Here is a 24,261-nt window from a genome sequence, read left to right as displayed (position 1 = left end):
ACACAAGCAGGAGGAGTGGGAGAGGAAGAAGTGGGCTCCCAGCAGAGCAGGGAGCCAGATGCAGGGCTCGATCCCAGGACCCTGGGATCACGCCCTGAGCCAAAGGCAGACGCTTAACAACTGAGCCGCCCAGGTGCCCCAAGAATTAAATTTTTGAATGAAAATATTACTAGGGGCGCCTGGGTGGCACAGCGGTTGGGCGTCTGCCTTCGGCTCAGGGTGTGATCTCGGCGATCTGGGATTGAGCCCCACATCAGGCTCTTCCGCTATGAGCCTGCTTCTTCCTCTCCCACTCCCCCTGCTTGTGTTCCCTCTCTCGCTGGCTGTCTCTCTGTCGAATAAATAAAATAAAATCTTTAAAAAAAAAAAAGAAAGAAAATATTACTAAAATTATATTTAAATTCCATGATCTTTATTCTTCCCTTCAGACTTCAAAGGCTTTTTTTTTTTAAAAAAGATTTTATTTATTTATTCAACAGAGATAGAGACAGCCAGCGAGAGAGGGAACACAAGCAGGGGGAGTGGGAGAGGAAGAAGGAGGCTCATAGCAGAGGAGCCTGATGTGGGGCTCGATCCCATAACGCCGAGATCACGCCCTGAGCCAAAGGCAGACGCCCAACCGCTGTGCCACCCAGGCGCCCCTCAAAGGCTTTTTAAAAATACTATGTGAGTCATTGAAACTTATAGAAATTAAAAAGGAAAAGAAAAGTCTATAATCTTACCACCCAGAAACCACCAGAAGGTACACAGAAAGTAATTCAAGGCTGTAAAATAATGAGATCCTCAAATCTACATGAGTATTTTCTAAAGCCTGTTACTATGCTATCTATATGTTACTATGCTAAATTCAAACCCTTTTTGTCCAGCTCCAAAGACTAACCTCTTAACCTTCTCCAAGGCTTGTACCCTAAAAGGCTTCACATTGTTGTAAATTTTAAGAGCTCCCACACATGCATCCTTGCCACACTATGATTTTTCAAACTTTCCTTAGAAGCATCAGATTCTCATTTTTCAGTTTTCAAAGGTATATTTTCTTTTTATCATATCCCCACCATCTTTCCAATTTGCTTTTTTAAATTTGCTTATGCTTGGAAACATCAGTAACAAAACAATCTCACTGAAATCTTGTGAAACACAAGAAAAGACTTCCAATGGGTGAAGTCAATATAGACTTTGTGATATATATATTGGGTCACTCTGCACTCATAGCTCTGTTCTGAGAAAAGAAATATTACCATTCTGGCTTTGAGACATGAAGGATATGATATTTAAGTCTAAACACGCATTAGCCAATCCTGAAAAATCAACATACTTATAATCCAAAAATTACTTAATAAAAATTTACATAGTTATAGATGGAAAGGCATATTACCCAGTCAAGAAACCTGCTCATACAGCAGAGTGGAGCAGTGACTACATCTCAGAAAATATGTTCAAAAAACAAGCTACAAAAAAATCAAATATGCCATAAAACAAAGCTGGCAGAGGAGTCCCTAAGGAATGTTTAAACAAGAAAAGAAAGAGGCTCATTCAATGCCCTGTACTAAAAAATGAGCCTCAGGTTCAAAAAGAAGTTTGGAGACTGCTCCCAACTCATTCTGGCCCCAAAAGGTGAAGAAGGCAAACATCAGAAAGAATAATGGAGTACAGCAAGGAGGCCAGGGGAGTTTGACACAAATAAAGACTAACAGCCGCTTTCTTGTTTTGATTAGGGGAAGACCAGTGGATATAGAAGAAAGGCTGCCTCGAATACCCACAGTGCTATTATTTCAATCTTGGCTGGGGTCAGCCCTGCTTATCTTTCACCAAATGTGGATAAATAAAAAGCTTCATAGAGCTGTTTTTGTCATATAAGCTTGGCAGGCTTGTTGCTTTTAAACCTGATGACATGCTATGTGTGTGTGTGTATAATTTCATGTAATACATATTCTTTTTGTTTGTAAGGTTAACATAACAGCTTCCTTAGTCAAGTCATCATGATCATTAAAATTTACTTGATTAGAGTATAACTAATACGTAATATTAGTTATTTTGCAACTATGGAATATATACCTCTGGGAAAGGGTGGCCCAATTGCTTGCAGTGGCAATTAAATGGGTGGCAATTAAACTTGTGCTTTTCTTCCCTGCTAGGCTCTCATGTAAGAGAGAAGAAACAAGGGGCGCCTGAGTGGCACAGCAATTAAACGTCTGCCTTCAGCTCAGGGCATGATCCCGGCGTTATGGGATCGAGCCCCACATCAGGCTCTTCCGCTATGAGCCTGCTTCTTCCTCTATGAGCCTGCTTCTTCCTCTCCCACTCCCCCTGCTTGTGTTCCCTCTCTCGCTGGCTGTCTGTACCTCTGTCAAATAAATAAATAAAATCTTTAAAAAAAAAAAAAAGAGAGAGAGAAGAAACAAGATGTCACTCTGACCCAAAAATCTCTAATTCTTAGGATGGAAGGTATTGATAGAACCTACAGTGCAGCTTAAGAGTCTGATGGCTCTAAAGGCATTCCTGAGTTGCTCCATGGGGATTAGGCTCTCAGAATAAGAACATGGATGCATATTTAAGACTGAAACCCCATTTCCACCCTTCCGTGATTTTTCTCCTTAAGTCTGCCACTCAAGTCTCCTTGTCCCCCTAAGTCTCCCTGTGTCCTTGTACTCTATCAGGCTGACTCGACACATCAACATCTGAGTTTTTCAAGCCAATCACTTACAGTTACTTACTAAAAAACAAAAAAAAATCAAGTTTGTAAAGAAGGGAAATACTCACATGTAGTAAACATGGCCTCTCTTTGCCCTCTTTGTACTTTATTCAGATAAAATGATAAAAAGTGACTAATTTATATTCAGATAATTAAGAAGTGAATATACTACTCCCGCATCCATTACCCATAAATGCATAATGACAATGTTTCTTAGATGCTTTGGGTACTAGGGGAAGAAAGTAGTCCTTGATAAAACGCAACACATGATCACAAAAATTTGAGTACTATGTAAGCAACCAGCCACTACAACTCAAACTTAAGCAACATGCGTAAGTACTTATTACCTTCACTAGCAAGGAAAAATGCATGAACTGCCTAAACAATGTAGCATTTTAAAAAATTCATATTTACTTCCAGCTATTCTGTGGCTATTAACATTGTGGGTAATTTTAAAGGTCAAAAACAATGAACTGTCTAAAAATATTCTGAATAGCAATGGTATTACATTGTGAATTTTATTTTCAAATTTTGGTCAATAAAGAATAAAATAATAAAGTTAAGCAATCAAGAGAAGTACCAAAAAAAGACATTCATATACACAGAAGATATGAACAGTAGAGATTCACTTCCAGTTGATTCAATTCTACTTACACATTTAAAATATAAAATATATCTTAATTTGTCAAGAAACCGACCACATTTAGCACCAGGAAAGGAACTTCACTTTAGCTTTTGATCATGACTTCAATACTTGTCACAGGAAAAGAAATTTCATGAAAACTATATGTATTTATCACCGTCAATTAATAAAATAATTAATTTTGAAAAGTAACCACTGCATATCATCGATTCATGAGTGATTCAAAGGGAATAAATCCTTAAAACTGGAACTACTTGATATTGCGCACAACTCTCCTACAGTGGTTTGTTTTCATCTCCTCCAATGCTTGCTCCAATTGCTGAACCAAATGCAGCAGAGTGGCTGGGTCTGTCTGCAGAACTTTGGTGCTGTGATCTCCGTTCTGATTAAGGTGTAGCTTTATAGTCACTGATGGTTTAATCTGTTGCCTGAGGCTTCTGCTTGCAAGCTTCATTTTAAATGGAATAAGAGCATAGTAACTATTTAATAATCATGCTGAACACACAGTATTTATAATTACTTTATATCATATACAAAAATCAAGTTTTACATGAATCATACACTTCAAAATGAAAAAAGTTAAAAAACTTTAGAAAGAAAAAAGAAGAGAATATATACACAACCTTGCCATACAGGGTTTCTTAAACATGATATAAAAGACATAAACCATAAAGAAAAAAACCAATAAACTGAAATACATTAAAATTATTACATTTTCTACTAAAGGATGCCTAAAGACGGTGGAAAAACAAACCACAAGCTGAGAGAAGATATTTTGTAACATATATAACCAAAAAAAAAAAAATTAGTATCTAGATTGTATGAAAAACTGTTCTGATTAAAAACAAAAACAAAAAAACCCCACAAGACCAGGAGAAAAATGTGCATTAGACCTAAGTAAACACTTCACAAAAGAAGTAACACAAATAGATAAACCCAGGAAAACATGTTCAACTTTATTAGAAATCAGGAAAATGGCCAATAAAACCATAAAGTTCTGTTTTACACATATCAGACTGGCAAGAATTAAAAACCTGTCCAAATGAAGGCACTGTAAGCAACAGTCATGGGAACTCTCTTCCACTGTTGGTGACAATGAAAAGAGAATCGCTTTGGAAAACAATATACAATACCATCAATTCCACTCCTACATATATATCTTGAATTCTTACATGTATACATTATATTCATAATAGTAACTGTTTTTGTTTCTAAGAGTCAAAAATTAGAAACGTCTCAAATCTTCTTTAATAATAGAATGGATACATCGAGAATACTCATACAATAAAATACTAAATGGCAATGAAAAGAAACAAACTATAGCAATATAAATTGCTATGGATAAACCAAAAAAATGTTCAATCAAAAACCAAGTTGCAGAAGAATACATAAAAACTAAGTTGAATGAAAAAATGTGTGAAAAAAAGAACTTTAAGAAAGGATTAACAGAAAATTCAGGATGATGGTTACCTCCAGAGGAGTGGGAGGGGTTGTAACTGGGGGAGGTCACACGTGGTTTTGTTGTATTTCTTAAGGGTGGCAGTGGGTACTTATTTTATTATTATTCTTTAAACTGAATATCTATAATCTTTTGTAAGATATATTCTGAATTTTTTTAAAAAAGTACTATTGACATATTTTTAAAAGAAAAAAATCCAAATACTAGAAACAATGGCTAACTTGGAAGTGATAGCATTTTGTTCTCTAAAGACCGTTCTTCCTTAAAAGGAACCAGGACTTCCTTAAACAAATAGCTGATTTGAGTCTGGAACAACAACTGTACAAGATGAGTCTGAAACATCTTGTTATACAAGAAAGCAAGACTGTTACCTAAAACTATTGGAGTCATGGCAAAAGGACAAGAAGCCAAACTGAAGTGAGTAACAAATCTAAACCTGAGACTTCGAGTGAGTAACAAATCTAAACCTGAGAGTGAGTAACAAATCTAAACCTGAGATTTCAGGATTAATTTCATACCACTACACAGAATATTCTGACTAATAATAACTTCTTGCAATTAATTCTAGGTAATCAGGCTTCCAGAAGAACCTAAGATACTGATCCAAGGCTAAAATTTAATGTGGAAAAATAATTTGGAAACAACAGATCAACCACCCTTGAGTGAGCCAGTACCCAAACATAATATAGGTACTTGTGTAAGTTAAAGTATCTCTTTAGATCATTTCTCTAGTACAGAAAATTATCGGTATGAAAGATAGGTAAACTATTAAGTATGATGACTGAAAATACTACTTATTGATTCACTTACGCATTGTTTATACTTCTTTTTTCTCTATATCTGCATTGACAGATAGGGACCAAATGTATCTAGGTGTGTAATTAAGCCATCAACTTTTTGTTTAGACACTTAAGGTCACTCAGTCTATCCTCAAATTTTTAGACAACATGATATCTAAATTAATATCCTTTACAAATAAGTATCCATACCATTCTTTAAAATTTCTCAATAAAGATTACATAACATCCCTAACAAACACCTAGTAAGATATAATCAGACTTAATTTTTTCTGGGAAAGAAATTTCAATGACAATACATGATAAAGAACAGTAGGCCACAAAGTTCTTGATATGGACTTATTTTTTAATGCAAAGGAAATTCTGTCCTTCTTGTAAAAATAACAACAGCAATTTAAATGGATCAGTCCTAAAGGTAAATCTTCCCACGCCAATCTCAGATGCATTCAATTTATTGATGCTATTAAATGCATTAATTGTGTTGGCAATTTATGAAGAGAAATGCTTCTATTAGAAACTAAACTATGATGATTAATGTATTTCTCATAAGCAACTGCACAATTAGATGGTAATTGTCCATTCACTACCAGTGTTCATGAGACAAATCAGCTACTCAAAAATGAAAGGTCCTATATCCTGTTAGTTTCCCAGCCGTTTAGCTGATCTTCATCTGACAAGTCTTCCTCCCATGAGCAGAAGAATCTACTGCAGTTAAAATCCCTTGTAATAATTTCAACTAGTGAGCTCAGAAAATCAATTAGTTCTTTAAGTAGCTTTTTAGCCCTAAAGGCATTTCACCACATGAAGGACTATTCATTCAGTATACCCTCAACTCTAAACTGTATTAGTCCTTGTAATAACACAGCTATACAAACCCATTTCCCTGGAAAAATGAGTTCTCCCGAGTTTTAGAAAATTCAATTGCTTAACTTTCTAATTTCTAAAAATGTCTTCATAATGGAAAAACTCAAAGCAAATCACAAAGCCAAAAAAATAACTTCTAAGAACCCAAAAGTCAGAAAGAGGTGAAGATGTACAAGATAAATTACTGCTGAATCTCATGAACATGACCACCCCACACCTCCTGGTTATTATGAGAGGACTGAAACATAAAAGCTAGCAATAGTATCTCCTCCTCCCCGGGAACCCCACAGGATTTGCTTCTCATGGTGTCTCTAAGAGCATAAACTGTGTCTGGTTCTTTGTGAATTCACACTACCTAGCACATGATAACTGTACAAGAAATATTTGATAAATAACTTAAGAAGCTACTTACCCTCCCCCATCCCTTTTTAATATTCAGCACTGAATGCCTGTTTTGTACCAGGCACTGTGCTGGAGACAGAGTAGTGAACAAGACACAGTACCTGCCCTCATGGAGCCTATAATCTGATTTATGACATATCTGTGTTTATACCTATTCAAGCACTCATCACATTAGCTTATACTTGCCAAACCATTTAACTGAATTTCTGTAATCTGTTTGGACCATCTTACCACCATTCAAATCAGGAAAAATCCACTATAACAATGGTTTACAAACTGCAAGCTAGAATTTTGCAGATAACAAGGTTTAAAAAAATCCTGATGCCAAGGCCAAACCCCGTAACAATAAATCAGAATCTCTGGCAGTAGAACACAGACATGAAAATATTTTAAAACTACCCAGTCCATTTCAATATGCAGTCAAGTTGGGGACTAGTGCGCTATACCACATATTCAGTGCTCATTCCCATACCCATGTGGGCCTTTACAACTTACGCTGTCTCCTCTTCCAAGAATATTAACACGGGTTTTCTCTATTCATTCATCCTTCTGAAATTTCACCTCCTTTTGTTGATGCTTTTCTGGACTGTGCAAGCAAACAATAAACTACCTAAGCTACAGGTTTTTGAAATAATAGTACTCAATTGTACCTCCATTTATACAATTGTATTTTTCCCCCTCCAGAAGTTTACAACTATCTTTAATTACTAGTTATTTTGAGAACATCTAATATCCCTAACTAGATGATAACATCTTTTCCATCTGAGAAAATGTCTTACACTTCTTTTGTGTCTCAAAGCATTTAGCACAGCTCTCATCAACAACTGGACTACATTCAATAAACATCTATTAACTTATCTGTCACTGCTTGATAAAGGGCTACACGCAAGAGTCTGAGTACTCCCTTTCGGTTATCTGTGTGACTTTGCGAACAACTGAATCTTTCAAACAGAATGTGTAAAAAAAGCCAGACACAAAAGAATATTTACTGAATCATTCCATATATAGAAAGTTAACAGGCAAAAGTAATCCACGTATTTGAAGGCAGGATGCTGTTTATCTTTAGAAAGGAAAGAAGGGGAAGTAATTGGTAGGAGGCAAAGAGAATGCTTCTGGGGTGCTTCTGGGCAAGTGTTGGTTTCATGGGTGTTTTCATCATGTGATAATCCACTGAGCTTTACAATGACCTGTGCACTTTAATATATGTGTGTTTTGTTTAAATATAAAAGTTTTATAAAATCAAATATGATTTTAAAAATCTGCATAACCATATCCTTTCCAAAATAACCTATTTCTTACAAACTTTGCAAATTAAACTAATCTTAACACATTAAGCATGTAAGAAAATGAACTATTTGTGAAATGGTATCAAAATAAACATTTAAAAAAATTAGCCTTAAACCAAAGGTTAAGGTGGTAAAGAATACAATATAGCTTAAGTACATGGAACTAAAATTAATCTTATATTCTATGTCAGGTGGGGGGAGAAAAAAAAAAAAAAGCCATACCTGTACATCTAGTCGCCATTCAAGGCTGTGGTAACTTGGAAGGTCTGGTGCCAATTCACTCAGAATAGTTCTGATCTCTTTTCTGTTGTCCAGATAAAGCTGAAGCAATAATTTGTTCAGTTCTTCAGAGAATCCCAGAACAAAAACAGAGTCTTGGAAATCCAGTTCAGAAATCTGAAAGTGAATCAGGTTTAACAGAACATTAAATTTATCTTTGTCTAGTAAATGCTAAAATATTTGATATACACAAAAGAATACGATATCCCCTAATTGTTATCTGCCTGGTAAAAGAAACAACATCCTTTATACTTAAAGGTAACTCTTGCCCAAATTCTAAAATCTGAGTCTCTGATACAGAAAAATACTTTTATTAAAACATAAAAAGAATTGATAAAATGGCCAGTTTCTCTCCTATTCTCCATCAAGCTGGATATTGCTAATATGCAAAAAAAATAAAATAAAATAAAAAAGTCATGTAATTCTCCCTCCTCCTAGGATACATACTATTGTATATGGTTTAATAAGATGAAGAATTAGAAGTAATTCTAATTTATACTAGCAAGAGGCATTCATACCAGCAGATCACATTACTGTCATACTGTTTAGGCATGGCTTCACTAAGTCAATTATAAACCATTAAGAACATTACTGAAATAAGCAGGTGCCTGCCAGGGCTATGATGTAGAATATACTGTACCTTTTTAAGGTCAAAGAAATACGAAACAGTCCACAGAAGCCCTTACCATAAGCTTTGAGCTTTCAGTGAGGAGGTATGTTAATCCTTCCACACCATGCTGGACAGTGTCACTGCTCACACTGAGTTTTCCTGGGAAAATGGAAAAATAAGTCAATAAATTATTGTCTGATACTTATCCTTAATTCAAATTCATATTCAGGCATAAACATGATCCATTATTCCATATTTTCAGGCACTGTAATGAAAAATACTGAGTTGGTAATAGCCTCCTGTTCATTCTCCACTGCCAGACAGATGCCTTCTGTATTTCGCGCCATGCAACCTTCTTTACAAAATGCAGACCCATGGAGACTAATATCAGCCCTACAGTCCTTTTCTTGAATGTCCAGCTATTTCAAGTCTGGCAGAAGAGGAACTCCAAGGACTGACAATCTCTGAAACCACTCCCCATCCAGCAGGGAAAAAAAGATACTGCAGCAGAAGCGGATCTCTGAACTAAGTATAACCAAATACTTGCAGGATATTAACGCCTCACTCAGCTATTCCACACACTTGGGTGCACTTAAGCATCATAGTATCTCTGGCAGATGGTATTATGTGCTTTTTACGCATGACAAAACCGACTCAGTGGAAGCTTTAAAAATCTCAAAGCTACTCAGGGGACGGGCAGGATTTGAGCCCAGAAGAGCCTTTCTGCTTTTATTCTACCACAATGACAGTAAGACCCTAGGAGCTGCAAAAACCCCTTCCTCTCCAGGGTGCCAAAGAATGGCCCGCACTTTCCCCCCGCAGCAACTCTCCCCGTCTTACTGGCGGCGCCTTCGTAGATCTTGGGGTTCGAGCCTCGCCTCAGGAACTCCACCGCAATCCGCCCAAACTCCGCGACCACTGCAACGGAAGCCAGGAGACCATGAACACCGGGCGCACCCCTTGATTCCCAGGCCACAGAACACCACCCTCCGCTGCCGCGCCCCCTGACCCGTGCTGTCCACTTGCGGCAAAAAGGCCAGGTGCTCCTTATGCTCCTCCGACAAGTCGAGCAGCATCTTCGCTAGGCGGAGGATTTCACTCGATAGTGTTGACCCCGCCCTTGCCACTTCCGGGGCCGACGTCCAAGCGCAAAGAGGCTCCGGCTCCTCAACATCCCCAGCTTTTGGGTTCCGCTCTATCTCGGTCCTACACGGAAACGCCGGCGGGTGGTGTAGTCTGGGGTCAGAAGATTCCTCCGTTCGCAATTCGTTTTGAAAAGATGTAGCCTGGTGGCGCACGGTACTATGCTCTGTGGAAGATGAAAAGATGTTTAAAATTCGACAGGCCCCCTTCTGGAGTTTACATTAATAATATCAATAGCTAGCATTTATTAAGCACTATGTCAGGAAATGTTCTTACATTTATTTACTTAGAGTTCAGAAGAATTCCACGAGGTAGGTACCATTATTTAATGTTCCCATTAGAGATAAGGAAACAGAAAGGTCAAGCAACCGAAACTAACTTTTATAAAGCTATTAGTTTGCAGAGAGCTTTTGTATATCTTATCTGATTGACCTTATTTAATTCGCTCAATAGCTATGACCTCGTTTTTACAGATGAAGAGTCAAAGCTCCAAAGATTACATAATAAACCAGAGACAGAGCTGGACAGAGAGGGTCAGATCCCTTGACGACCTTCTCCAAAGCCCATCATTCTACTCAGCAGGCTGAAAACTGAAGGTTTGTGACAAGTTCTGTGAATGATTATGGGTTGGGATAAAGATGGTGATGACGACGACAATGACTGATGCTTGCAGGGTTCAGAACGATATCTTTATTTTAATGTGTTGAGAGTAGGGTGAAAATTTGGTTCCTTTCCCAGCTTTCTCTTCTCACCTGCTGTGGTTCAAATATCAGAGTACAGAATTGCTAATTGATAGGAATATGACTCTCCAAATCTCAACCTCTTGGTTGCGGGAGTTGGGGGGGGAGAAGGGAAAGGGGTGGGAGAGAGACTTCATACCTATTGTTATATCTAAGGATTGAGATAACTCTTTCTATGCTCTGATTCTCTTGGGCAGAAATGAAAATTGGAAGTTTTTCAGCTCTGTTCACTGTGTGTACCTTGTCCTTCACATTGAAATTGTTTGTTTCCTCCACTGGTGAACAGAAAGGCATGTCCTTAAACTTGTTAGTTAGGTCATGAAGCAGCATATGCAGAGAGAGCACAATTTTTTCTTTGACTCTAAGTTGCAGATCAGAAAAAATGGCATCTTTTCCTGAGGAAGCTTTTATTCATACATTATTGAGAAAATGTCCATAATTTAAGAATAATTTTCAGAAAAGGTAAAATCATGATTCTTTTTTAAAAAAGATTTTATTTATTTATTTGACAGAGAGAGACAGCGAGAGAGGGAACACAAGCAGGGGGAGTGGGAGAGGGAGAAGCAGGCTTCCTGTTGAGCAGAGAGCCCACTATAGGACTCCATCCCAGGACCCTGTGATGGTGACCTGCCAAAGGCAAACGCTTAATGACTGAGGCACCCAGGGGCCCCAAAACCATGATTCTTTTACAAATATAAAATGAATACATGTCAAAGATTGTGTTGGACCCATGGGTTAATGAGGGGATCAGTAAGATTACAGTAAGAACCAGTTTTAACTGGCACAAAGGAGATAATTCAAAAACCATACATCCATAGGGAATAAGGAATGATGAAATGAATCTACAAATAGATGTAATACTATGCCAATATGGAATAGTCTTTCTTTCCTGTGATCTCAGGGACTGAAAATGGGATCTGGGGAGGGAGGTAGGGAATAGGAGAAACAAAGTGGGTGGTCAAAGAAGGTGGTCAAGAAGCCAAGTTATAGCTGGGGGAAATCAGCCTGGAAGTTAAACTCTCTGGGATAATTTGCAGGGCAACTTTTTGTTACCTAATGTCATAGTTGTTTAGAGGAAATTACCTGAATAAAAAATCAAAAGTCTAGATTCCAGATCTGGCTCCTCTCATACCTACTACCTGTAAGGCCTCCAACAAGTTCTTTTTATATGTTATAAACTTGGCCTCTTCGTTTGTAAATAGTTTTTTTTTTTTTAAGATTTTGTTTATTTGACAGAGAGAGAGGGAGAACATGAGCACAAGCAGGGGGAGTGACAGGCAGAGGGAGAGGGAGAAGCAGGCTCCCCGCAGAGCAGGGGGAGCCCCATGTGGGACTCTATCCCAGGACCCCAGGATCATGACCTGAGCCAAAGGCAGTCACTTAACCAACTAAGCCACCCAGGTGCCAGTAAATGGGTGTTTTGATGATGATTGCCTTTTTGTGCCATACAGGGCTGTTATCATGCTTAGATGAACTAATAAATTCACATTAAGAAATTGATTTTAGGGGCACTTGGGTGGCTCAGTTAGTTAAGCATCTGTCTTCAGCTCGGGTCATGACCCCGGGTCCTGGGATCCATACCCACATCATGCTCCCTGCTCCGTGGGGAGTCTGCTTCTCCCTTTCCCTCTGCCCCTACCTTGTGCTCTCTCTCACACTATCTCAAATAAATAGATAAAATTAAAAAAAAAAAAGAAATTGATTTTAATGATCAAATGAAATAAATTAGTCTTAAACACTTGAAAGATTGGTAAACTAAAGCCTTTATGTATTTTATAGAAGATTTTATGTGTCCAAATCATTGAGAATTCCATGTGCGTAGTCATCCTAAAATCCATTCATTTAATGCAACAAATATTTATAGAGCAATTACTCAAAGGTTCAAGCATGTGCTATGCCTTGGCAATTTGCAGATGAATAAAACAATGTCCTTTCCTCTAGGAGATGACAATAAAGTGAGGGAGGCAATCAAGTGAAGTCAATACAGTATGATGAGTGATAATACTTGAGGATTGAACAAAATGATATGGAACCATAGAAAAGGTAGCAGTTGACTCTGATTCCAGTAAGATTCAGGTTTAGAGTAAGTGTCCCAGGGCATGCCTGTGCATGCTAATACTAAGGCTTTACAATTGTATAACATTGTAAATATAGAAGGTCGGAAAGTCACTTCATGCTATTTTACTTCTGGGGCTAAAGTGAAGAAAGAATAAATACTCAGTATTTTTTTGTTGATTCTGGCAAGGAACAAGGCTTCATATCAATTGTCCTCTCACATTCTCTCCTTATCTTTCTATCTCCCTCCACCTCCTCCACTTTCCTTTTCCTTTAGATTTCCCCGTATTCCTTTTTCCTTCTTACGCATTCCAGCCCAGAATCTTTGCACCAGCATTTCCTTGGCTGTGTTTCAATGTTACATAAAATCTTATCATCCCCTGCAAGGAACTGCAGTTCAATTCAGTGTACTGTGAGGGGGATAAAAGCGTGGTGATGCCATCACCCACATGAATTGCCCTCTCATGAATTTGAGGCAAGCACAAAATGCATGAATTAGATCCTTAGATTTTTAAAGAATTGTTTTGGTTTGTTTATTTAATTATTTGAAAGAGGGAGAGAGTGCGAGTGAGCATGAGCAAGGGGGAGGGGCAGAGGGAGAAGCAGTCCATACTGAGCAGAGAGCCAGACAGATAGACCAACGGATAGCTGGGTCTCAGGACCTTAGATCATGCATGACCTGAGCCTAGGGCAGACGCTAAACCAATTGAGACACCCAGGCACCCCTAAAAAATTATTTTAGTTCATTTTTTCAATTGGATTATAAAATACAAACAGAACCTGGGAAAGATAAAAAATACTTTTTGTTGAGTTTCCTCAAATTGAGCACACCTAGTAACCCAGATTGAGAAATAGAATGTTACCAGTACCCCAGAACCCCTGCAGTGCCCTCTTCCAGTTACTCTCCCTTCTTATTGTCTCTATAGTGAACTAACATCTATACACATGCTGCTTTACAACATCTCTTTGACATCATCTTTGTATTTGCTTTTACATTAACCTTCTATGTGTCCCAATCCCATAGTATCTAATTAGAAATTTAGAAGTATTTTTAAAAATGAGCTTTAGGTTTTAGGTGCCTTTGACTATTGTAAAAAAGCCTGTCTTAGAAATCTTCCTAGCAAATACTATCAGAAAATATAAAATATTTAAGAAAAATTTAATAAAGGGTTTGTAAGACCCCTCCCCTAAAAATGAAAAAACATTGATGAGAAAAATAAAGGAAGATTTAAATAAATGGTGACATATACCATGGATAGAGAAATATATCATGGGTTGTAAGATTCAACATTATTAAGATATTATTTGTGCTTTTTTATAGAGAATGACAAGTTTATTTAAAAATCTATATGAGGGGCGCCTGGGTAGCGCAGTCGTGAAGCGTCTGCCTTCGGCTCAGGGCGTGATCCCGGCGTTCAGGGATCGAGTCCCCTATCGGGCTTCTCTGCTGGGAGCCTGCTTCTTCCTTTCCCACTCTCCTGCTGTGTTCCCTCTCTCGCTGGCTGTCTCTCTCTCTGTCAAATGAATAAATAAAATCTTTAAAAAAAATTTATAAAAATCTATATGAAAATGCAAAGGACTGAGAATAACTGAAACAAACTTGGAAAAGGAAGAAAAAAGCCAGAGTAGACATAGTGTCTGATTTCAAAACCCACTGTAAAGCTATTGTAATTAAGACAGTGTGGTATTAATAATCAGAAGTAAATAGATCAATGGAACAAAATAGAGAGTCTGGAAATAGATGCATACATATGTTGTAAATTAGATTTTTGAAAAAGATACCAATGTAATTCAATGAGAGAAAAGAAAGTTTTTTCAACAACTGGTATTAGAACAATTTGATAAACCTTAGGGGAAAAAATGAATCCTGACCCTCACCTGGTATCACATACACAAAAATAATTCAAGATGGATTACAGACCTAATGTAAAAACTAAAACATGAAACTTCTAGAAGAAAACATATGAGATATCTTCACGAGTTTGGAACAGGCAGAGAGTTCCTAAGGAGGAAACAGAACCGTAAAAGAAAAAAAAAAACAAAACGATAAATTGTACTTCATCAGAGTTAAAAACTTTCATTCATCAAAAGGCACCATTAATAAAATGGAAAAGTGAGCCACAGACTGGGAAAAAATATTTGCAATACATATATCTGACAGAAAATTTGTATCGTGAATATATAAAAATCTCCAATAAACCAATAATTAAAAGATAAATAACCCAATATTTTACATGGGCAAAACTCTTGAGTTGATACTTCACACACACACACACAAATACACAAATGACCAAGCACATGAAAAAGCATTCAGTATCATTAATCATCAAGGAAATGCAAATTAATACCACAATGAGATGTCATTTCAAACCCACTAGAAAAACAAAATCAGAAACACTGATGACACCAAATTTTGACAAGTATGTGGAGCAACCAGAACCTTTGTACATTGCAAATGGGAGTATACAATCATAAAACCACTGTTTTGAATTTCTTGTAATGTTAAATGTACATTTACCCTCTTATCCAACAATTCCACTCCTAAGTATTTGCCCAAGAGAGATGAAAGCATACCCAGGAAAAGACCTTTAGAATAATGTTCATAGCAGTTTTATTCACAATAATTAAATTGGAGGCAACCCAAATATATATACAGTTGAACAGATAAATTATGGTGTGTCCATACAATGGAATATGATAGGTAATAAAAAAAAGTCTAAGAAAGATCTGAATGAAGTACAGATATTGGAGTTATTAGATCTGGACTCCAAAATAACTATGAATAATATGTCCAAAACATTAGATGACAGATGAAAAATTTAACCAGAGAAGTAGAAACTGTAAAAGAAGAAAAAAGAAAAAAAAAGAAATTAACAAATAAAGCAAATATACAATAGAAAAAATTAAAAGTAATAGTTCACTGTAGAAAACAAAAATCAGAGTAGTGGATGCCTCTAGGGGATTGGGATGGACTTAGTTATGAGTATGAAGGGATTTTCTGGGGTAATGGAAATATTTACATCTTGATTGGGGTGTTGGTTACACTGATGTATATATTTGTCAAAGCCATTAAATCTTACATTAAAGATTTGTGCACTTCACTGTATGTATCAATTTTTAAAAGTTAATAAAGAGTGATATTTTAGCAGAAGTTCAAAAGATGTCCGAGACTAGTATTTGACCTAAATGGTATTTGTAACTCTCCTAGGGACTTTCCCTATAGAGAGTTTTAAAATTAATTTTTTTTTACCATGTACTAAATTCATATGGTTTAAAAAACAAAAGGCATTAAAAATAAACCCAGGAAAACACAAACAGAGAAAGAAACAGTAAAAATTCTCACCCTCCCCCGGTCCTGTTTCCCATCCTTCCAGTTTTCCTATCCTGTAAGCGACTACTCCTCTCAGTTTCTTAAGAATTCTTCAATAAACTATGTAAAAACACATGCCTGAAATGTTCACTTACAGTGATGGAGTTCAAGAAAAAGTGATGTTAAACATTAAGTATCCTGTTAACAGTTGTGTAGCGTTAGAACTGTTATTAGAAATTACAGCATTAGTTACTTGAAATGTTAACATTAGAGCTGAAGGTTCTATTTGACCAGGTCTTTGTCCAAACTAGGGTTGTCATGACTTTTCAAAGCATAGTTTCTGGAGCATTTTCACATGCTGTTAGGCCTCCTTGTGTAGTCAGGTTAGAAATGCTCTTTTTGGCTAGAACTCTTGCTATTCCTAACTGCTGAAGCCATCGTTTCTCTTTAAAGGCACTGCAAAAAAACAAGACAAATAATTTGTGAGGAAGTCCAGTCTTGTCCCTATTTATTGCTGAAATGATAGAAATCTCTAGGTTGATTATGTAGCTGTTGCTAGCTTATTTTGTCACACAAGATAGGTTGTAAAAATCAAAAGAGGAATCTTTCTCAAACCAGTTCCTTGTGACGCGGTGGAAGTGATATTTCACCAAGGTAAACTAGAAATTTAGCACCCACACCTAGAAACAGAAAACCACTCAGTGTTATACAGAATTCTCTAGATTGAAACTTTTTCTGTCTGTTCCCCCAGGCATCCTTACATGTTATGTATTTCCTGATGTGTCTCCCTTCTCTTCCTTTTCCCCCACCACAAAACACATTTTTTTCATTGATAAGATTATTAAATAGCCTTTTACCAAAATGCAATGAAACTTAATGTTTTATGGTAGCTATTCTCTGGCTATGTACTAATAAACACTTGCAGATTTGAATATGATTACTCCTACTTTGTAGGGTATAAATGTGATTTACTACAAAGGGGTCCTCTGAGATCTATCCTTTGTCATCCTCTCTCTCTGCACCCTCATCCTGGGTGGCCTTATTTACTAATTGCTTCCACTCACATATCCGTGATTCCTAAATCCTGATTCTTCCAATTTCCACATCTTTTATCTTCTTCCTAAACCTTTTCCCCTTCAGTATCTGTGCTTTAACACAGGGACTTTGCTATCTCTTCACCATCTCTACATCTGGAAACAAACCTCAATTCCTCCTTCTCTCTCTACTTCACATCTAATTAGTGATCTAGTTTTGCAGATCATTCCTCAGAAATATCTGTCATATTTGGCTTTTCCCCTCTTCCCTACCTACTTCTGCTCTAGTCCAGGTCTTTATCATTCCTTGCTTCTCTTATTACAGCCTCCTAAATCTATTGTAGGCCTTCCACTGCTTCAGTAAGACTTCTTCCCAGTGACCCTTCCACACATCTCCACCAGATTTGTCTTCAAAAATAAACACAAACTGATGTGACTTGCCTGATTAAAAAAAAAAAAAGGGAACTTCTGTGATCTTCCTACCTACTTCCTAATAAGCAGACTCTCCACTTGGGCACACAAGTTGCTTCTCAGTGTGGATGCAATTTACCTTGCCAGTTTCATCTTCAGCCAATTTCTCCCTGTCCCCTAAAATGCCTTTTGCAGATCCACTTACTTCTTTGAAAACTAAATTTCTCTCTGACTCCTTCACAAAGCAGTGCCCTTGACCATGTTGCCACCTCTACCTGGCTCCTTTTGTCTGACAAAGTCCTTTAAATTTAAAGGGCTTTCACTAAATCTATGAGAAGCAATCTTGCATAAAAGTACCTTAGTGTTTCAAATATTTGAACTCTGTCCAAGTTGGCCTAATTCATCATTAATGTTCTGGATTAACTCCTTGCTTTACCTTTGCATGTTTGCATTCTGCCTAGCCCTTCACTGTGACATAATAAGCACTTTAGAATGTTTTTAAAGTGCATCTTTTAATTTCTAATGTGCATCTGTTGATAAAACTAAACAGTGTTTCCTTTCTTATGTTTACAGCCTGACTTTAAGATGGCTATATAATTTTTTCAACCACTCATTTTCTAGTTTTTTTTTTTAAAGATTTTATTTATTTATTCGACAGAGATAGAGACAGCCAGCGAGAGAGGGAACACAAGCGGGGAGTGGGAGAGGAAGAAGCAGGCTCATAGCAGAGGAGCCTGATGTGGGGCTCGATCCCATAACGCCGGGATCACGCCCTGAGCCGAAGGCAGACGTTTAACCTCTGTGCCACCCAGGCGCCCCTCTAGTTTTTTTCTAGAATTTTAGAATATCTCTTTTTATATATTCTAGTCAGAGATATCTCATAAATTACAAATATTGAAGTTGTTAAGCAGTTTCTTCATCTTCTGTCAACCTCATTGTGCTGTCCCCAAATTTTGCCAGTTTTAGAGCTCAAATTACTCTGACCACTAGGTGGCAACAACTTAGCTGAAATAAAGTGGAGCTGAACTAAAGACCAATAGGGAAAGGCAATGAAAACAATCTAGCCTTGTTTTGTTCTTTCCTTTTCATTATATTGAGTAGAGGGAAAAGCCACTCATAAATCTATATTTCTACTGTAATATTAGCACCCAATAATACCTCATAAGTAATGGATAGGACCTGAGATCTGATAAGAGTTGTTTTCGGTGAAATCTGATGACCAATATGCAAAATTTTATCTTATGAAATAAACATACCTGAAAAGTCCACTCCTGATACACTTGTTTTTGTCTTTAAATGTGACAATGTCTTTAAATGTGACTTTTTAAACTGACCAAAAATATTAATATCAACTCTGTCACACTGTCCACTATATATCCTCCCCAACCAGTATGTCTTGCCCAGTAAGTCAACTGAAGTCTTTGTCGTTATTCCTTCTCTCCTTCCACTTGCTTCACCATCCAGTCTTCCCTGACACTTTTGATGCCTCCCTCCCACATTGCAAATTTCCTCCCCCCTTTAATTATAATTAACAATTTCTTATTAGTTTAAAAAAAAAAAACACAAGCAAGGGACCTTGTTATTTGATACAACTCTTTGCACTGTGTCTCTTTTCTTTCTGAAAGCTTGAGGAGTCAGGTACTACACAGACTGGATTGGCCAGTCAAATGGGTTCATTTGGTCCTAGACGCAAGGCTGAGATGAGGTCCTTGAAGCTGGATACTGATGCATTGGAACAGTCTGTGTTACATTATATGGCATGGTAGGGCCTCATAGACCATTCCCTGCTCTTGACGTGCCATATTAAAGGTTTGCCCTTGCATGTTCATAGAGAAAAACATTACCTGGCCACGGCTAAGCAGTAGATGGCGTTCTCCCTTGGAGTCTTACCACTGTGCTCTAAGAAACACGCAAAGGAGGATTTGAGTAAAAAGTGAGCTTTGGGCGTTGCATAGTAAAAAGATGGGTGTGAATAGCCCATTCTGGAAACTGGGGGGAGGGGGACTTGGGGGAGATAGGTATTTTTGATGAGCTTTTCTTTTTTACTAGATGTGGCAGTAAATTTTTTCTGATGCCGTTGTTGATGTCTTTGTAATTCAGAGAGTGTATTTGCATCTACCAACGGAGGCAATTTCAAGGTTTGTTGTCTTGTGTCCCGCTGTGAAATTGCCAAAGGATTGATGGGTTTCTTGCTTGCAGTTTCTTCCCTGAGAGAAGGTAGCTTGTCCACAGTGCTTTGTGAGTCCTTGAACCTAGCCTTATACCAGCTCTTGGAAGTCATTTTTGATGTGGTGAAACCATCCACCATCACAGTGTCTCCAACTTTTGCCCCAAAGACCCTTGCTCCGCAAAGCTGGCTTTTCTTAAGGTTGTGACTCTGAGCTCTGAGGATCCGTTGTTTTATTTTAATATAAATCCTTATGGGGCCTTAAATTTTCAGAAAAGAAACCATGGACCACATTTTACTCAATAAATATAATACACAGTCTTTATGCTTGTGTTTAAAGGCGACGGTCAGGGGAATTTGTCCCGCTGCAGTTTTACATTCCAGGCACAGCATGCTGCAGTTGACAAAGGCCTTCAGAATCAACAGTTGGCCAGCTTCTGCAGCTGCATGAATGGGGCATTTAGAGACGTCTGCATGAAGGGCTTCATGGCACCATGCTCCACAGGGGTGAACACCGACAGCCTCTTCTGGCTGCACACCCTGCTTCAGGGCCCACTCAGTGAGTTCAATGTACCCATAAAAGGCGGCGATATACAGGGCTACCTTTTTCTGATACCTGCATGAATGAAATCAGTAGGAGTGGGTGTTTAGTAAGTCAGCAAACTGATTAATGTAGTTACACTAAATACCCACAAAATATACTAGCTAAAATGTTTATTTCTTCCTAACTCTTACATAAAATGTTTTCAGAAAAGGCATATAGTAATATATAGATTAAACTGCACAGGTCCTGGGGTGCCTGGGTGGCTCAGTTGTTTAAGCATCTGCCTTTGGCTCAGGTCATGATCTCAGAGTCCTGGGATCAAGCCCCCTGCTCAGCAGGAAGTCTGCTTCTCCCTTTCCCTCTGACTCTGCCCCTCCCCTCCACTCGTGTTCTCTCTCTCTCTCTCAAATAAATAAATAAAGTCTTAAAAAAAAAACTGCACAGATCCTGCTTATCCACGTTATCCTACTATGCACAGGTAAATGGTTCAAAGTGGTTTTCTTAGGGTGGTTTTCTTTCTTATGAAACTCAGATGCTCAGGAAAAATATCAAGAGAAAGAGGGAGAGAGAGGGAGAAGGGGTGGGGAGGGGAGAGAGAGAGAGAATCTTAAGCCCAGCACAGAGCCTGACACAGGACCTGATCTCAAAACTCTGAGATCATGACCTGAGCCGAAATCAAGAGTCGGATCCCTAACTGACTGAGCCACCCAGGCATCTCTCAAGCTTTATATTAACTGGGAAAGTTTTGGAAGAAATCCAGCACGTTTTAAAAATTTGTAAGTTTTGTATGTTTGTTTTTCTGTCTTTTCTAACAACAGTCCTTATTTTCTGGCTTCTCAAAGTCTCTAGTGCTATTTTCACCTAAACCACTAGGTTGCACTCCCACCAGTGTCGTAGTCTCCTAGTTGGAGCTCCTCTTATTCCCTTCCAGTAGCTTCCCACTGCAATTGAAATCCTAACTCCTCACCTCGCCTTAAAAGGCCTCTCACAATCTGGCTCCTGCCCCACTTCCCACAACCCCCTTCCCTGTCACTGCGCTAGAGCCACACTGGCCTTCCTACTATCCCTTAAGGCATAAGTTGAATGACTGGTGCAGGCTGTTTGGAGAAATAAGGATTAGGGAGGCAAACCTAGACAGGGTTCCACTAGGTATATAGTGATATATAGACTGGATATATTTGGGCAGGGCTATCTGACCCCTCACAGAGTTGGAGGCAAGCTCACCTGCTATCATCCAAAATCTACTCCATATAACTCACTCTCCTCTGATTACATGCTCACCACACCATCTTTTGATGTGTATGTGGCTTCCTGTGTAAAGAAGATGACCTGCCCAGCACATGTGGGTCTCTAGGACCCACAGTTAGATTATAACTGTGGTGGTTAGATTATAACTAATTAGAACAATTACATTAATACACTGGCATTCTGGTTCACACATCAATTTTTTCAAAATTCATTAATGCAAATCAGCATCTCTGAATGTGATCAGTTTTCTTGATCTGGGGAGAATAACTCCTCTTGGATGGACTAACTGGCCTTTGCTTTCATCCTTAGCACCCATTTTATGGGAGCTAGAGGCACTCTTGTTACTGAGACTAACTGATTCTCTTTCCTAAATGTATCTTTTCACAGTTCGTTTTCTTACCCCCGCCTCTGCTGTCATAAGCCTAGTTCAGGCCACTGTTACCTTTTCACTGTCACCCTGTCCCCTGCCTGCCTCTATTCCTCACACTGCAACCAGGGCCAACGTTCTAAAACTCAGATCTCATCCTGGCTTTTCTCTACCTTCAGTACCTTCCCAACACTTAAAATATAAAGACCAAATTCCTTTACATTCCTATGGGTACCTGTAAGAGCTGGCCTCTTCTTATCCTTCTAGCCTCTGGCCACTAGCTCCCTCTCACTCTATGGTCTCCATGTAGAACTTGTTTCAGTTCCTGAATCTATTCTCTTGTCCCCCCTGGGGCTTTGTACATGTGGTTCCATCTGTTTTGGAATATCTTTTTTTTTCTTTTCCCTACTGTTCACCTAAGTACCAACCCTTTAGATCTCATCAATTGCCTTTTTCAGGATGCTTCCCCTGAATCCCTAAGTCTAGTTAGTTGCCCTTACTATACATTCCCATATCATCTTGCACTATGTCCGTGTCCTAACACTTTCACACTGAGTGGTAACAGCAACGACACCCAACATTTACGTCCTGCTTACCATGTGCCAGCCCCCCTTCTAAATTCCTATAATTATTTGGTCATGCAATCTCTAAAACAGTTCTAGGAGATGGATGCAATTATTGTTCTCTTTTTAGCAAAGAGAAAACTGAGATACAGGATGATTATATAATTTGCCCAAGTTTACACAACTAAATACTTAGGGGTGGGGCTTTGAACCTAGGCAGAAGGGCACTGGAGTTTGTGCCCCTAAACATTTTGCAAGTCTGCCTCTGGACGAATTGGTTACTTGTTTTTTGTTTCTCTGTAGGACTGCAAGGTTGCTGAAGGCAGGGGCGGTATCTTGTTTATTGCTGTATTCCGAGGATCTTGCACAGTATGTGCTTAATAGGTATTTGCTGATTGCATGGCAGGATAAAAAGAGCTTTTTAGTTTGTTCATGTGTATTTTCTGAGCTTTTAGATATATTTTCCCTCTTTTTCCCCTCCTCCCTTTGTGCCTCTGTCCATTCTGTTTGTGTGTGTGTGTGTGTGTGTGTGTGTGTGTGTTTAAGCATGATGAGAAATACAGATAGTGTGGGCAGGAGCTTTCAGGCTGGGAAGTGATCACCAGAGCCAATAAGGCCTGGAGCACAGTGAGCACGTGGGCCCAGCTGGGTCAGCGGGGCTGTGTGCACGTGTGCATGTTGGGGACAGGCCCGAACCAGGCATGTGGGCACACCCCTGCTGCTCACCCTCCTTAGATTTTATCTAAAGGTTAAGTCTAGTGGAATGGTTAAGCATCTGAGCATTAGAGTTAAATTGTTGGGATTCCATATCCAGTTGTGACCTGGCTAGCTGTGTCACATTGGGCAGATTTCTTAATGTCAGTTTCCTCATTTTGTAAAACATGATAAAAGAGTATCTACCTTGTAAAATTGTCATAAGATTAGGTAATACATGTAACACAGTGTTATGTTAAAAAGTACTCAATAAATACGCACTATTAAAAGTAACAATGCAACACAGCAATTTCTTTGGACTTACAGCATGAAAAAAGGAAATTGTCACTATCCCCAAAATAGAAATTACTTTAAAATATTGAATATTATGTAAAATCACAAAAGCTGGTTTTCTAATCTGTCACTTCTTAGAGCCCTTAGCGCTCTTGGTGAGTTTGTGGCCTTCTGTAAGGCATGATTAAATCACCAGGAGGGAGCACTGTCCGAAAATACCACTGAGTTAAAACCTAAAGTGTAATGCAGCTTACACGTTTGGGACGCTACTGACCGCAGAGATACCCTAAAATGACCACCTGCTTCTCTGAGCCTACTGCCCACTGCCCCAGCCACATGTGTATGGCAAAAGTATGTACAAAAGGCTTGTAATAGGAATGCCTGGGTGGCTCAGTTGGTTAAGTATCTGCCTTCAGCTCAGGTCATGATCTCAGGGTCCTGGGATAGAGTCCGACATCAGGTTCCTTGCTCAGCAGGGAGCCTGCTTCTCCCTCTGCCCCTCGCCCTGCTTGTGCTCTCTCTCTCTCTCTCTCTGACAAATAAATAAATAAATAAATAAATAAATAAATAAAATCTTAAAAAAAAAATAAGAGGCTTGTAATAAAAGCAGTTTGAAAAATTGCTTGGGAGCTTAAGAAGAGGGAGCCAGAATTTTCAGCCCAT

The 24,261-nt window shown here is 38.4% G+C and overlaps 2 protein-coding genes across 2 annotated transcripts in view; both read right to left on the bottom strand.

Moving 5' to 3' along the window:
• Positions 1–3,077: 3,077 nt before the first annotated feature.
• On the bottom strand, positions 3,078–10,194 carry COMMD2 (COMM domain containing 2). The gene is made up of 5 exons (XM_002923449.4): positions 10,039–10,194; positions 9,870–9,947; positions 9,106–9,188; positions 8,363–8,536; positions 3,078–3,780 (listed from the first exon to the last, which is right to left on the bottom strand). The coding sequence occupies exons 1-5, from the start codon at positions 10,103–10,105 to the stop codon at positions 3,583–3,585; spliced, it is 600 nt and encodes a 199-aa protein (XP_002923495.1). The 5' UTR covers positions 10,106–10,194; the 3' UTR covers positions 3,078–3,582.
• Positions 10,195–16,603: 6,409 nt separating this feature from the next.
• ANKUB1 (ankyrin repeat and ubiquitin domain containing 1) overlaps positions 16,604–24,261 on the bottom strand; it is a 33,834-nt gene continuing 26,176 nt past the window's right edge. The window contains 2 exon segments of the mRNA XM_002923450.3: positions 16,604–16,733; positions 19,567–20,505. Of these exon segments, the coding sequence (XP_002923496.1) occupies positions 16,604–16,733; positions 19,567–20,505 (1,069 nt within the window).

This window comes from Ailuropoda melanoleuca, chromosome 6, assembly GCF_002007445.2.
Source record: "Ailuropoda melanoleuca isolate Jingjing chromosome 6, ASM200744v2, whole genome shotgun sequence".
Classification (NCBI taxonomy): domain Eukaryota; kingdom Metazoa; phylum Chordata; class Mammalia; order Carnivora; family Ursidae; genus Ailuropoda; species Ailuropoda melanoleuca.
Note: the sequence above shows the minus strand (reverse complement) of the source record. Positions and strands in the feature narration are given on the sequence as shown.